The sequence below is a fragment of the Convolutriloba macropyga genome, chromosome 9 (assembly GCF_964194025.1).
Source record: "Convolutriloba macropyga chromosome 9, txConMacr16.3, whole genome shotgun sequence".
Taxonomy (NCBI): domain Eukaryota; kingdom Metazoa; phylum Xenacoelomorpha; order Acoela; family Convolutidae; genus Convolutriloba; species Convolutriloba macropyga.
Window position 1 is genome coordinate 33,858,093 of NC_134476.1, and position 15,512 is coordinate 33,873,604.

Consider the following 15,512-nt stretch of genomic DNA (forward strand, 5'->3'; position numbering starts at 1 on the left):
TCCCAGTGCTCCCTATATTTACTACTTATAGCTGCTCCTATTTTAACTGTCTATTGAATGAGTTATATCTCGAACACAACAGGGTCGCACTTTTCATATTCTGCATGATGTGTCAAGGTGGATTTGAACTTAACAAACATGGCTTTGTCATTTTTAAACATGAGAAAAAAACCGCAATTTAAGTTTTACAACGAAAGAAAGTTTCAGTTTATTCGGTTTAACTTATTTCTCTGCGATAAATTTTAGAAGATTGTCAATATTGTCTTTTTATATTGTGCTTGGGCTTTTTCAATTGTGCTTGGGCTTTTTCAAGGCCTAAGAATTTTGAAACGTGTGCTATTTTTTTCGGTTAACAAATAGTCTGTCTTCAACGATGTCAATTTTTTTCTCGAATCAAAGTTTTTGTTTTAATTTGGTACATTCTTAGTTTCTTGAAGAAAGTTTTCATTAAATTGTGCGATTTTTCGCGCTATTGTTCATGATTACTCAAATCCTAGTATGATAAACTGAAAACTTTTTAATCTCACCTTCGGCTGAAAACATGTTAAATCACTTTAAAAAATGATACAGAAAATCAAAATTTCATCATTTCCGAATTTTTGTTTAGTGATATCCTCTGGTCGGAATGGGATATTTCTTTGAAATGGGATTAATTGCAAGCATCGAAACTCAAACTCTTGCCTTTGAAGCCGACATAGCAGCCCGATTTTTTAAGTTCGTACACCGACTGAGAAAATGACATTTTTAACGCTTATAGCCAACAAGGCGGCTCGGTAATGTGCGATGGCACATAAGGTTCCGACCCCGCCCATCCACAAATTTGGCATAATTGTCTACCAAATGAGGAACAGATAGAAGAACCCAAAAATTAATTTTTGCGATTCCCAAAAAAGCCCAAGTCTTTTTCAAAAAATTCTGTATCAACGATAAGATAGCCTCCAAAGCAAAAAACTCAGTGGAGTAAAAGTTGATGCATTAGATTGCTGTAATATGTCAATATTAAGAAAGCGAGTCAAGACGAAAACCAAAATCAAACAACAACAACAACAAACATTAATTACATCAAAAAATTTATGTCCGTCTTAGATACTAAATTTAATAACAAAATCAACATACCGTCAGATAAACCCAAAACTAAACAAAAATAACTTATAAATCCCCAGAAAACATATGCGACCAGTCCATATAAAGGTTTGGTAACAATTATACAAGAAAGAACAAAAACAGTAAAGTAAAAAAATTAACTTATTTTTTTGAAACAGTTAACTTCAAAGTAATAAATACCATTAGGAATCAATTAATATTACCACAAATTTACGATTTCCACTACTTCTATAGAAGGGCATTAGGACCTGTCCTTATTCATTTTTTAAAGCGGCTAAAAAGAACAACAAAGAACAAACAAAATTTCAATTGAAACTTGACAGAAAACGCTGTCAAAACCGTCAAGCCAATTTTTGGCACTCAAAATACATTTGATTGCGCCTTCTTCAGACAGCTATAATTTAGTACGTGGCTATTCATTAGAAAGACTAGGTAACAAGCAGACAAAAAAGCGAAGTGCTAAAGTATGTAATTTTTTTTCGAAACAAAATTACATTTAATGTCATGAAACGCATTCATAACAAAAAGAGCTATTTAAATAGGGTCGTTTATTCAAAAAAAGCCCTCGAGACCTTTAATTATCCAGAATATTTCTTGCATCTACAAAAAGAAAGTCAAATATGACAAAAATCACATTAGTTTACTTTTTTTTTGTGAAAAACCGGTGTCGAAGCCAGTAAGGTCATAACAAATTCTTTAAAAGATTTTGGGACACCAATCCCTCTTATTCCTTTGACACCCATATTGTTATATTTGACCTGTAGTTAACTAACGAGATTAGGTAACAAAGAGAAACATAAAAAGAACAAAATTGCGAAGTTGAAAATTTTTTTTTTTAAATTTTGAAAACGATTGTTTTGATCGTCATGAAAGCCATCAGCTATCTACTAATATCAGAAAATCGGTTCTTCTACTCTTCTATGAAAAGCCAATGAAAGCTATCACTATACAGGAAATTTCATACGACCGAAATGACAAAGTATAAATGAGAGTTAGAGACAAAATTAAAAAATTCAATTGATTTCTTCAAGAAAGAGGCGTCGAGGCCGTTAAAACGATGATGTGTATCTTTCAGAATTTTAATATTTTCAATTGGGCCTTATTCTGAATGCTAATGAGGTGACATGAGAACCGTCAAAAATGTGATAATGTGACAAAATTAGAAAACGTGAAAAACTGGCAAATATCAAAACAAAAAAAATCTGAAATCTTGTAGTATCAAAGCCAGAAAACAATAATATCAGGCTTAAAACTGCAACCGAAAATAAATGTTAAATCAGTAGAATGAAGAAACAGTCTTTCTTTGCTGACACTAAGCTGGAAATTGAACTATGTAAGAAAAAAATAGAGGAAAAGTTAATTAAGCCATTATTTATTGAAAAGTCAATTATTTTTAAAAAAAGAAACAACCATAAATTTTCAATTAAAAAACTTAATGCATGAGCTTGGAGCTGGTTAACAAGCAAATCCGTTGGACCTATCACTCCTGAGCTTTGATTTGATATGTTCTGTTTTTTATTATTAAAAAAAAAAGTCTTTTTTTTAAAAAAAAAGACCGACTGATTAAAACCCGATTTTTTTTTTGGATTGTAACAGTCCTAGAATGGCCCAAAAAAAGCCCTAATAATACTTATTGTCCCTTAGGAATAACTGATTTTTCGAATGTTGTAGATATGGATAATTTGTTAGTTGAAAACTCAAAATAAATTCTGCATTTTTGATAATCAACGAGTAAAGTTGGCAAAAAACGGCAAGGTTTTAACTACAGTGCACTCTCAGCGGACTCTGAAGTAGAATTAGCCCCCCTCTGAGTCTACAAAGATTTTTTGAGTGTTGTTTGGGGATGTACTGTCGGCAAATTTATTCAAAGTGGACTAAATTAGCTTATTTCGTTCTGTTTTTGATGAAAAAGTCTAAATTTTGAAATGTTTATCCAGATTTTTTGACCAAAAAAATTAAATCAAAACAAACAACAATGCTTGTTCGTCTTCAAAAATAAAATTAACGACACGATTCTTAAAAATTATAACAAATTTTAGCAAAATTGACGAAAATTTAGGCAAAAATTCTGGAAAATGTGAATAAAAACAACGTGAATTCACTCTTCTTTTCTCAGAACTTTAAACCTCGATAACTCTCTGTAGAAATCGAAAATTAAAAAAATTTTTTAATTCAATATTCTACGCTGGATGAGCTTTCTAATGATACCAGTCTCAACTCTCTACGATGAATATATCGAGCGGCGAAAATTCACGGAACCAAAAAAAACCCAGTTGAATATATAGTTCCTCCCCCCTCAAGAGGGTCGGAACAAAGATACCGCTTATTTCTTATCTTCGAAACTGGACGTACCGACGGCTTCTTATGTTTGAAAACGAGAGTTGACAATTTTATATCGCAGAAGATCAATGATAACGTACCATTAACCGGATAGCCCAGGCTGAGGTTCCAGACCGAAAATTGATATGCTGAGACAGAAATGAACGCACAAGGGGTGTGCCGTGCGTTCAAAATTACACGGTCTGGATAACTAGGATTTCTAAGTTTCTTGTTGATAAGTTTTGGTTCGCTTCGGTTCAAGTTAAAGCAAGGATACTGACAAGAGTTTTGTGAACTTCACAATTTTGACACAATTTTTGGCAACTGTTCCTCAATGCGTTGAGGATTCCATACAAATTATTAAAATCACTTATTATTTATAGAGCCCGTTACTATTTAAAAAACTAGCACTTGCAAATAGTGGGGGGGAGGTAAATGTTAAAAGCTCGCTAAGCGGGCAGGGGTCAAAATAGATCCAAAATGTCATCCACTTTTGTTCCATTTACAGATTAGTTGTTCGATTGACATTCTGGCCAATTCTGTGTCTGCCAGTCGCGACTTCTCAGTGCGTGCAACAGTGCAACCCTCACCCTTCGACACATCCACTAATTACGTCATCAGACAGACCCTCAAGGTCACTGACTGTCCAAATGACATTGCAGCTGCGGGTGCTATTGTCGATGTGGAACCACGGATGGTTCTCAAGTCCAGGTGCCCAAATTTTTTCAATGGATTATCTGAAATAATTCTTTGTTTAAAGATTGGAACCATCACATTCCGCACCAAGACTTGTCAAAACTTGGTATGCTCGACAATTTAAACTAGATCTTGTTAGGATGAATTTTGTTGAGAGATGATAAACGTTCGGACGATTTGAAAGGTTCTAATGTCAAATGTTTTTCGGTTTTTTGAGCCCCCAATTTGATACACGACAGTTTTGATTTCATGTTTTCAACCATCGTAACTGTATCTATGAGTTTTATCTCGACTTAGTGCAAATACATGAGTGCATGACAGATCTCTCATCCTACTTTAAAAAACTTAATGCATGAGCTTGGAGCTGGTTAACAAGCAAATCCGTTGGACCTATCACTCCTGAGCTTTGATTTGATATGTTCTGTTTTTTATTATTAAAAAAAAAGTCTTTTTTTTAAAAAAAAAGACCGACTGATTAAAACCCGATTTTTTTTTTGGATTGTAACAGTCCTAGAATGGCCCAAAAAAAGCCCTAATAATACTTATTGTCCCTTAGGAATAACTGATTTTTCGAATGTTGTAGATATGGATAATTTGTTAGTTGAAAACTCAAAATAAATTCTGCATTTTTGATAATCAACGAGTAAAGTTGGCAAAAAACGGCAAGGTTTTAACTACAGTGCACTCTCAGCGGACTCTGAAGTAGAATTAGCCCCCCTCTGAGTCTACAAAGATTTTTTGAGTGTTGTTTGGGGATGTACTGTCGGCAAATTTATTCAAAGTGGACTAAATTAGCTTATTTCGTTCTGTTTTTGATGAAAAAGTCTAAATTTTGAAATGTTTATCCAGATTTTTTGACCAAAAAAATTAAATCAAAACAAACAACAATGCTTGTTCGTCTTCAAAAATAAAATTAACGACACGATTCTTAAAAATTATAACAAATTTTAGCAAAATTGACGAAAATTTAGGCAAAAATTCTGGAAAATGTGAATAAAAACAACGTGAATTCACTCTTCTTTTCTCAGAACTTTAAACCTCGATAACTCTCTGTAGAAATCGAAAATTAAAAAAATTTTTTAATTCAATATTCTACGCTGGATGAGCTTTCTAATGATACCAGTCTCAACTCTCTACGATGAATATATCGAGCGGCGAAAATTCACGGAACCAAAAAAAACCCAGTTGAATATATAGTTCCTCCCCCCTCAAGAGGGTCGGAACAAAGATACCGCTTATTTCTTATCTTCGAAACTGGACGTACCGACGGCTTCTTATGTTTGAAAACGAGAGTTGACAATTTTATATCGCAGAAGATCAATGATAACGTACCATTAACCGGATAGCCCAGGCTGAGGTTCCAGACCGAAAATTGATATGCTGAGACAGAAATGAACGCACAAGGGGTGTGCCGTGCGTTCAAAATTACACGGTCTGGATAACTAGGATTTCTAAGTTTCTTGTTGATAAGTTTTGGTTCGCTTCGGTTCAAGTTAAAGCAAGGATACTGACAAGAGTTTTGTGAACTTCACAATTTTGACACAATTTTTGGCAACTGTTCCTCAATGCGTTGAGGATTCCATACAAATTATTAAAATCACTTATTATTTATAGAGCCCGTTACTATTTAAAAAACTAGCACTTGCAAATAGTGGGGGGGAGGTAAATGTTAAAAGCTCGCTAAGCGGGCAGGGGTCAAAATAGATCCAAAATGTCATCCACTTTTGTTCCATTTACAGATTAGTTGTTCGATTGACATTCTGGCCAATTCTGTGTCTGCCAGTCGCGACTTCTCAGTGCGTGCAACAGTGCAACCCTCACCCTTCGACACATCCACTAATTACGTCATCAGACAGACCCTCAAGGTCACTGACTGTCCAAATGACATTGCAGCTGCGGGTGCTATTGTCGATGTGGAACCACGGATGGTTCTCAAGTCCAGGTGCCCAAATTTTTTCAATGGATTATCTGAAATAATTCTTTGTTTAAAGATTGGAACCATCACATTCCGCACCAAGACTTGTCAAAACTTGGTATGCTCGACAATTTAAACTAGATCTTGTTAGGATGAATTTTGTTGAGAGATGATAAACGTTCGGACGATTTGAAAGGTTCTAATGTCAAATGTTTTTCGGTTTTTTGAGCCCCCAATTTGATACACGACAGTTTTGATTTCATGTTTTCAACCATCGTAACTGTATCTATGAGTTTTATCTCGACTTAGTGCAAATACATGAGTGCATGACAGATCTCTCATCCTACTTTTTCCAAGTAGTTGTAAATGTTGCTAAGTTTAATAACAATTTTCGTCACTTACAATCCTTGGTCGCCGCCATTCCTTAGTTGTCATACAAGGATCCTAAATCGTGCCGTACAAATTATGGCCCATTTCCTTTTACTATTGTATTGCGAATAAGATTTTTTTCTAATATAAGATAAAAAAAATTAGGATCGTTTAATATTTTTTATTAGTATGGAATCAAAGAAATCATAAATGATCGATAAAACAGACGATAGAAAGCAAGCATTTCGAAACCGATCTCTCGCATATTAAAACTGCTGCAAACAGAATTCTGATCACCATTCATGATTCTTGTAGAACTAGAAATAAATCATGCAAAAATCTTCGGATAGTATACGACCTGTATGACTAATAATCATAATTGACTCAGAAAAAAAACGCTAGAATCTTGTGATCAAAACTATTACCTTAATTGTTCAGGTATGTTGCATTCCAAAACGAAATCAACTTCTGGAATGACTCGGCTATCTCCTTCGTGTCTGAATACGATCCAGTGATGGTTACCCGGAAACACATCAAGTACTTCACAGAACAGGAAAATTTTGACTTCATTGTGGACTTCAGGGCAACTTTCGGTGAAAACATTCTGGAGAAATGCCCAAACATAGTAAGAGACCTTTCACTTGTTGAAGGTTCTTTCACTAAAATATCAATTGTTCTGGCTAAAATCTTCCTTTCTTGGCGAAGATAGGAAACTTGGTCAACGACTGTTTTTGAGATTTTTACATTTTCTAGTATTAGGAAAGGAGGCGAAAAACGGGATCGCTTCGACGCTACTCTTGTAGTATCTTGCAAGCCGTTGTTAATTTTTCATGATTCTTGTAAGACAATGTTACTCTTGTTGAAGGTTATATATAATCTTGCAAGATCTCACAAGTGAGATTAACATCGAATCTTGTATTGGTAAAATTTTGATGTAACCAGCGTAAAAGAATTTTTGGATCTAATCTTTTTCGCCACCCTTGTTTTTATGCCCCGCAATTACAATTTGCGTTTCTAAAATATATTTGTCCACGAAGCTTGGGGGAGGGTACGAAAGAGAACAGGTCTAAAAAAGCAAAAAGAGTCACTCAAAATAACACAGCAAGAATCCCCAATTTGCAAATAAAGATTGAGTTAACTTAATATGATATTGAACAATTTTTATTGCTTTATCCCAGTGCTCTTGGTTGTTTTGTTTTTGACTTGATTTCCTTGATTTTCGGGTAGTTGACTTAGTGCTACGCGCTTTAAAAAAATATCTTATTTTTTTTGTTTTAAAAAATTGACTTTGAAAGCGGAAGAAATTTAAGGAAATGAATTGGGCCTAAATTAAAGCAGTTGGAAAGCTAATCCAGTAAAAGCATGAACTAAACTTTGTTAAATTTTTATCGAAACAGAAGAAAATTAGAAGGTTAAGTCTAATTGGTACGTCAAATCTTTTAACATTTTTGTAAGGAAAAAAATCCAAAATTATTAATTAATTTGAAAATCTTTAAACAATACGAAAATTGATAAAGAATCAAGATAAAAATCAAAGCAGACACAGAGGAAATAAATCTATTTTTCTGTCATAATTCAATGCTAATCTACATTAACAACAAGGTGGCTCGGTAATGTGCGATGGCACATAACGTTCCAACCCCGCCCATCCACAATTTTGGCATAATTGTCTTCCAAATGAGGAACAGATAGAAAAACCCAAAATTTATTTTTTGCGAATCCCAAAAAAGCCCAAGTCTTTTTCAAAAAATTCTGTATAAACGATAAGATAGCCTCCAAAGCAAATAACTCAGTGGAGTAAAAATTGATGCATTAGATTGCTGTAATATGTCAATATTAAGAAAGCGAGTCAAGACGAACAGCAAAATCAAAAAAACAACAACAACAAATACTAATTACATCAAAAAATTTATGTCCCTCTTAAAAACTAAAATTAATAACAAAGTCAACATACCGTCAGATAAACATAAAAATAAAAAAACTTATAAATCACCAGAAAACATATGGACCAGTCCATAAAAAGATTTGGTAACAATTAGACAAAAAAGAACAAAAACAGTAAAGTAAAAAAATTAACTTATTTTTTTGAAACAGTTAACTTCAAAGTAATAAATACCATTAGCAATCAATTAATATTACCACAAATTTACGATTTCCACTGCTTCTATAGAAGGGCATTAGGACCTGTCCTTATTCATTTTTTAAAGCGGCTAAAAAGAACAACAAAGAACAAACAAAATTTCAATTGAAACTTGCCAGAAAACGCTGTCAAAACCGTCAAGCCAAATTTTGGCACTCAAAATATATCTGATTGCGCCTTCTTCAAACAACTATAATGTAGTACGTGGCCATTCATTAGTAAGACTAGGTAACAAGTAGACAAAAAAGCGAAGTGCTAAAGTATGTAATAATTTTAATTTTTTTTTTCGAAACAAAATTACATTCAATGTCATGAAAGGCATTAATTACAAAAAGAGCTATTTAAATAGGGTCGTTTATTCATGAAAAAGAAGCCTTCGAGACCTGTAATCATCCAGAATATTTCTTGCATCTACAAAAAGAACGTCAAATATGACAAAAATCAAATTAATTTACTTTTTTTTGTGAAAAACCGGTGTCAAAGCCAGTAAGGTCATAACAAATTCTTTAAAAAAAAATTTGGGACACCAATCCCTTTTATTCCCTTAACACCCATATTGTCATATTTGACCTGTAATTAACTGACGAGATTAGGTAACAAACAGAAACATAAAAAGAACAAAATTGCGAAGTTAAAAAGTTTTTTTTTAATTTTGGAAAACAATTGTTTTCAAAGTCATGAAAGCCATCAGCTATCTACTAATATCAGAATATCGGTTCTTCTATTCTTCCATGAAAAGCCAATGAAAGCTATCACTATACAGGAAATTTCATACGACCGAAACGACAAAGTATAAATGACAGTTAGAGACAAAATAAAAAAGTTCAATTGATTTCTTCAAGAAAGAGGCGTCGAGGACGTTAAAACAATGATGTATATCTTTCAAGATTTTAATATGTTCAATTGTGTTTTATTCTAAATGCTAATAAGGTGACATGAGAACTGTCAATAATGTGATAATGTGACAAAATTAGAAAACGTGAAAAACTGGCAAATATCAAAACAAACAAAAATCTGAAATCTTGTAGTATCAAAAAGCCAGAAAACAATAATATCAGGCTTAAAACTGCAACCGAGAATAAATGTTAAATCAGTAGAAAGAAGAAACAGTCTTTCTTTGCTGACACTAAGCTGGAAATTGAACTATGTAAGAAAAAAATAGAGGAAAAGTTAATTAAGCCATTATTTATTGAAAAGTCAATTATTTTTAAAAAAAGAAACGACCATAAACTTTCAATTAAAAAACTAAATGCATTAGCTTGAAGCTGCTTAGCAAGCGAATTGGTTGGACCTATCACTCCTGAGCTTTGATTTGATATGTTCTGTTCTTTATTATTAAAAAAAAGTTTTTTTTTTTAAAAAAAAAGACCGACTGATTACAACCCGATTTCCGATTTTTTTTGGATTGTAACAGTCCAAGATTGGCCCAAAACTAGCCCTGCTAATACTTATTATCCGTTAGGAACAATTGATTTTTCGAATGTTGTAGATATAGATAATTTGTTAGTTGAAAACTGAAAATAAATTCTGCATTTTTGATAATCAACGAGTAAAGTTAGCAAAAAACGGCAAAGTTTTAATTACAGTGCACTCTCAGTGGACTATGAAGTAGAAATAGCGCCCCCCTGAGTCTACAAAGATTTTATGAGTGTTGTTTGGGGTGTACTGTCGGAAAATTTAATCAAAGTGGACTAAAGTAGCTTATTTCGTGCTGTTTTTGATGAAAAAGGCTAAATTTTGAAATGTTTATCCAGATTTTTTGAACAAAAAAATTAAATCAAAACAATCAACAATGCTTGTTCGTCTTCAAAAATAAAATCAACGACACTATTCCCAAAAATTATAACAAACTTTAGCAAAATTGACGAAAATTTAGGCAAAAATTCCGGAAAATGTGAATAAAAACAACGTGAATTCACTCTTCTTTTCTCAGAAGTTTAAACCTCGATAACTCCCTGTAGAAAACGAAAATTAAAAAAATCTTTTTAATTCCATATTCTACTCTGGACGAGCTTTCTAATGATACCAGTCTCAACTCTCTACGATGAATATATCGAGCGGCGAATATTCACGGAACAAAAAAAAACCCATTTGAGTATATAGTTCCTCCCCCCTCAAGAGGGTCGGAACAATAAGCTTTTGGATACTATCTGCTTTTAACAGCCAAAACAGAATTTGTAATTTTTCAATTCTAGAATTATTTTATCTGATATAAAAATGTATAATTTCAGCTCTCTTCTCCCTTTTGTGGGAAAAAAACTCGAAACCTAAACATCATTTTTGCGCACGCTTGGATCCATTTTCATAACGGTTTTTTACATTTGTCTTACAAAAGTGTTGCAATTTTTTTACAATCAGAATTATGGAGCGCACACGACTGTCATTGCTACCTTCTTCTCTGCAACAAATTTCTTTTCAGGTTACAGAAAAGTGAAGACTTTCATCTGTTACTTAAATATGTGATCAAATTCGGTTTCAAGTATAAATGAAAATTTGTCCCAAACTATTTTCTCTGACAACTTGTCATCAATATTTGAAAAAGAATTTGATCACGCCTTTAGATGAGACTTGACAATTTTCACTTTACTTGAAAATTTTCTCTTTTGTGGAGTTGAAAGTAGAAATGACATTCGTGTGCGCTCCATACTTCTTAATGTACAAAAAATAGCACGACTATCTCCAGCCGAATGCAAAGATCCGTCAAAGAAATGGCACCAAGAGTGCACAGAAATCTTGTTATGGACTCGGTTTTGTTTGCAATAAAAGCGATAGAAATGGCAAAATCTGTATCAAATTCTTTTTTCTCCTGTTATTTATACGTACCATAATTACAAAAAAGGAAAAAAAATTTCTGGGCCATATGATCATATTTGTTGTATCTCTGCGGAGAATTGGGGCAGTCAGTAACTATTAGTTTCTAGTTTTGGTTCAGTAGGCAAATATTGGTGCCTAATTATGGGGCATTGGGCAATGAACTATAGTCAGATGAAGCGCAGTCTGCAATTAGATCTGGTCAGATGAAGAGCACTCGGCGATTAGCTTTGGGCAAATTACCGGCAGTCGGCAAAAAACAATAGCAGGGTTTAGGGCTGTGAACTCTGTAGTTGACAACCAGAATGAATCAACACCATGCTCGGTTAAATACAGAAAATTGATTCACGAATGGTAAAATTGTAAAATGTGACATGAACAGAACTGTGCTTAGCAAAAAATCAGACGTGTTGCTTTATGATTTAGGGCTGAAATATCATGTCATCCAGTTCCAGGGTCGTAAAGAAAGTCAAAATTTTGCTGAAGAAAAATTCATGCCTCATGTATATTCCATACTTTTGAAAAATATTTCAAAGAAAGAGTTTTAAATTTTTCAGAGGATTCAACTTCTTCAAGTTTTAACTGTTTGCAAGTTGCTTGACTGTTTCTACAAATAGCGATAGACTTCAGATCATGCAAGATTTTTTACAAAATATTGAGTTCAAGTCAAAGACGATAATGTAAGTTTTTTGGGAACAGACAATTTTGTTGATCAGTTTTGTTGAAAACAAAATTAGTTCAGTTTGAGAAATTTCTTCATCAAATTTGTCATGCCATTTCTTTTGGAAACTTTCAATTGATCGCTTTTTGTATTTGACAGGCTCTGGTGTCGGATGTGTTCCTGGTGCAACACGGGACCATTGAGTTCAGACAGTGTGAGGCAAAATTTATACTGAAAGAAATACATGATCAGAAAAAGGTACTTTTGTGGATAATATTAACAACAACAACAGTCGATTGCTATCTATAGTAAACAAAAAAAAACAAAACTGACACACCAGGGTAGATTTGGCACTTTTAGGGATATCGGAATTGACTTTCCAAAATGGCTTTTATCTTCTTATCCTCAACTCCATAATTCTCGGAGTTCTTTTCCATTATAAATACTTGAGACATTCTGCTTTCCCTTATATGGTAATAGTTACTCAAACTCGGTAACACAAAAACGCAAGCAAAATGCGAGTTGAAATTCTCTCTCCCATTTATTCAGGACTGCAAAACGAAGCACTTTCTTACCGGAGAAAACCTATTCGCCTCTTAATAAATGTGCCAATGTGACCCTGCTAACCTAAATTGTCCATAGTCAAAATGTTGCAATAGCTGAAAAAAAACAAGAAACATACAATTTGCCTAAAATTTTTTGAGAGCATTACGCCCCCGATAGTATACAGTTTGAGATATTAACTGAATATAGATAGTGTTACATAAATAATAAACTTTCCGTAAAAAGAAATGTGAGAAATGACCATATGAACATAGATAACCCTATAGTAATTGTTATGCTCGGTGGAGTGGTTCTGACGTCACTGACAGATAAGATCAAAATAATGTCTTTGTTAACCCAGGAATGTCCTTTTCCCTCGGTTGAGATCGTGGGAATGATGGACCAGGACAACCCAACTGTAGCAATGAATGCTGGCAGTGCGTCGGCTGTCCACTTTGCAGTTACCATGTCACAGGAATGCGAGGCAACTGTTCTCGAGCAATTTACGGTGCGTAATTTGGCTTTTTTGCGCTTCAGAGTAATATTTTCTTACAATTTCAGATAACAACCCAGTCTAAGGTCCCAGACGAAAACTCCGATCAAATCATCGCACACAGAAATGACATCTGATCAGATGGTTCCATGCCAGATTGACATCTGACTAGATCCTCCAAAACCAAAATGACACCCAGGTTGAGGTGCCAGACGGATCTGACCTCTGATCAGACCGTTCCTGGCCGACGTAACCTCTGATCAGACCGAAATCAGACCACTGTCCAGACCTTTGTGAAAACCTGGCCAATAATTAAACTCCAGACCATTGTTCAGATGTTTGTGCGCTCGAAATTACTTCTGATCAGATTATCACGCGTTCAAAAGTCACTGCTGCAGTGCACGTTCAAGTCCTCCTCTGAGCAGAATAGTATGCACTTGAAATCGTCTCTGATCAGACTAAAGTGCGCTCGACATAGTCTGATCAGAGAATGGTTTCAATTATGTTTAAATCCCTCAAAATCGCTATAACATATTTTTCAAACAAATTGATGTTAGCAGTTATATATTCAACTAGGTAAAAACCAATTCTTAGAGTATTCCCATGAAAACGAAATCAAATTTTCGAAATAACAATAATAGAAAATCAAAATAGTAGGCCATTGGTGCATGTTGCTGACTCAAGAGACGAATTTATACAGTTTTCCATAAAAACGTCTCGATGAGCATGTATTCAAATTATTTGTAAGAAGGACTGACAACTGCTATCAGCTGGACCCCTTGGTTCTAATCGGCACCATGAGATTATAAACGAATCTCTGATCGGAACGCTGCATTCTTGTTGCATCTTGACCTAGCCAAATTCTGTCAGTAAAAAAAGACAAAAAAATTGAAAAAAGTATTAAAAAAGATTTTTGATCGGACTCGAAAGCGCTCGAAACCTTCTTTGATCAGACTAATATACGCTTGAATCAGCCTCTGATCAGACCAAAATTAGATCATTATCCAAACTTTTTTGCACTCTAACCAATTCTTTAACCCCGTAAATTTGGTCTAGAATCAACGTGCCAAGCAAGTCGCTTCCCTCTGACACCTTAACGTGGGCATCTGATCAAAGCCATATGTGCTTTACGATCACACCAAATGGCGTTCAAACTCCATTCTGATCAAACAAACATGCGCTCAAAACCGTTTCTCATCGCACTAAAATATTCTGAGATAAGAACATCCTGCATTCAAGAGGTTGTCTGATGAGACTATTGTAAATAGTCTCTACACAGTTTACCGGACGATCTAAATCCTCTCTGATAAGACACACCACAAGCTCAAAATAGTCTGATCATAACAACGCTAGCTGGATGAAACTTTTGAGTAACCCTAATATATATTCATTTCTTTGAGAATGAGGTTTTCAGCAAAAACATTCAATTATATTGGAACGAGATTGGCCTTCTGGAAATTCGTCATTTGAAATCTTGCCAAGTCTTGCCAAGTATTTGTGTACCACGTTGCAAGATTCTTTCACAATAGCTGAGAGTGTGTAACTTTGCTTTTAAAAATTTCTTTATCAACAGATGTTTATGCTTTTTTTAAAAAAGAGGATAGGCTCTTGATGGCTACAGCACGCCGTGCATGTGACCAAGCTAAGTATCAACTGCGTGGGCTTGTGTTAGAGCCAATATTTCTTCGTCAAACATTTTTTTTTAAATTGCAGTCACAATTTTTGGAAACCAGCAGATTTAACAGAGGGTTAAATGAGCTCAAAATCTTCTCTGATCAGACTCAAGGGCACTCAAGTGTGACTATTATCACTATCATTTTTAAGGCCACTCAGACATCTAAGTTTTTAGGGAGTCTGATTAGATGTCATTTCCGTCCTACAACTCGGCCTGGAAATGTTTGTTCGTGAAGAAGACAATAAAAATCGACAAAATCGAAAAAATCGAAATTAGTACTGATACGTTTCTCATATTTGGTAAGATTATTGTAAGATTTTGAATTCTTTGACTACTAGGCAGATCTTATTTATTTACATACAGATTAGCTTTTTCTTTCGCGAGAGTTTATTTTCTTCTGAGATTTTTAAATCACTTGTGTTGGATGAGTTTATATTATTTAAAGCACACAACTGACATCTATATTCTGTTGTTATATTTCTTTGAGTTCAATTTCAGGGGGAAAATGTTAACTAGCCAACTAAACCAATGGGTCTACAATCGTAAAGGAAATTCACATGGGCAATAAAAGCATCATGTTTCAGTATCCGAAATTAAATCCCCTCGCAAAATAGTTCAAACAAGGAGGCTCGGTAATGTGCGATGGCACATAAGAATCCAACCCCGCTCATCCACAATTTTGGCATAATTGTCTACCAAACGAGGAACAGATACAAAACCCCAACAACTCATGTATTTTTCAAAAAAAATTAGTGTATTATCATAATCGGGGCTGTATCCAGAATA

At 34.2% G+C, this 15,512-nt stretch overlaps 1 protein-coding gene across 1 annotated transcript in view; it reads left to right on the top strand.

Annotated features, from left to right (window-relative positions):
• The window catches only part of LOC142346190 (uncharacterized), a 59,805-nt gene extending 44,563 nt beyond the window's left edge, over positions 1–15,242 (top strand). The window contains exons 6-11 of the mRNA XM_075398700.1: positions 3,932–4,120; positions 5,859–6,061; positions 6,842–7,028; positions 12,175–12,273; positions 12,920–13,066; positions 15,225–15,242. Of these exons, the coding sequence (XP_075254815.1) occupies positions 3,932–4,120; positions 5,859–6,061; positions 6,842–7,028; positions 12,175–12,273; positions 12,920–13,066; positions 15,225–15,242 (843 nt within the window). The remainder of the gene's footprint in view (positions 1–3,931; positions 4,121–5,858; positions 6,062–6,841; positions 7,029–12,174; positions 12,274–12,919; positions 13,067–15,224) is intronic.
• Positions 15,243–15,512: the final 270 nt, after the last annotated feature.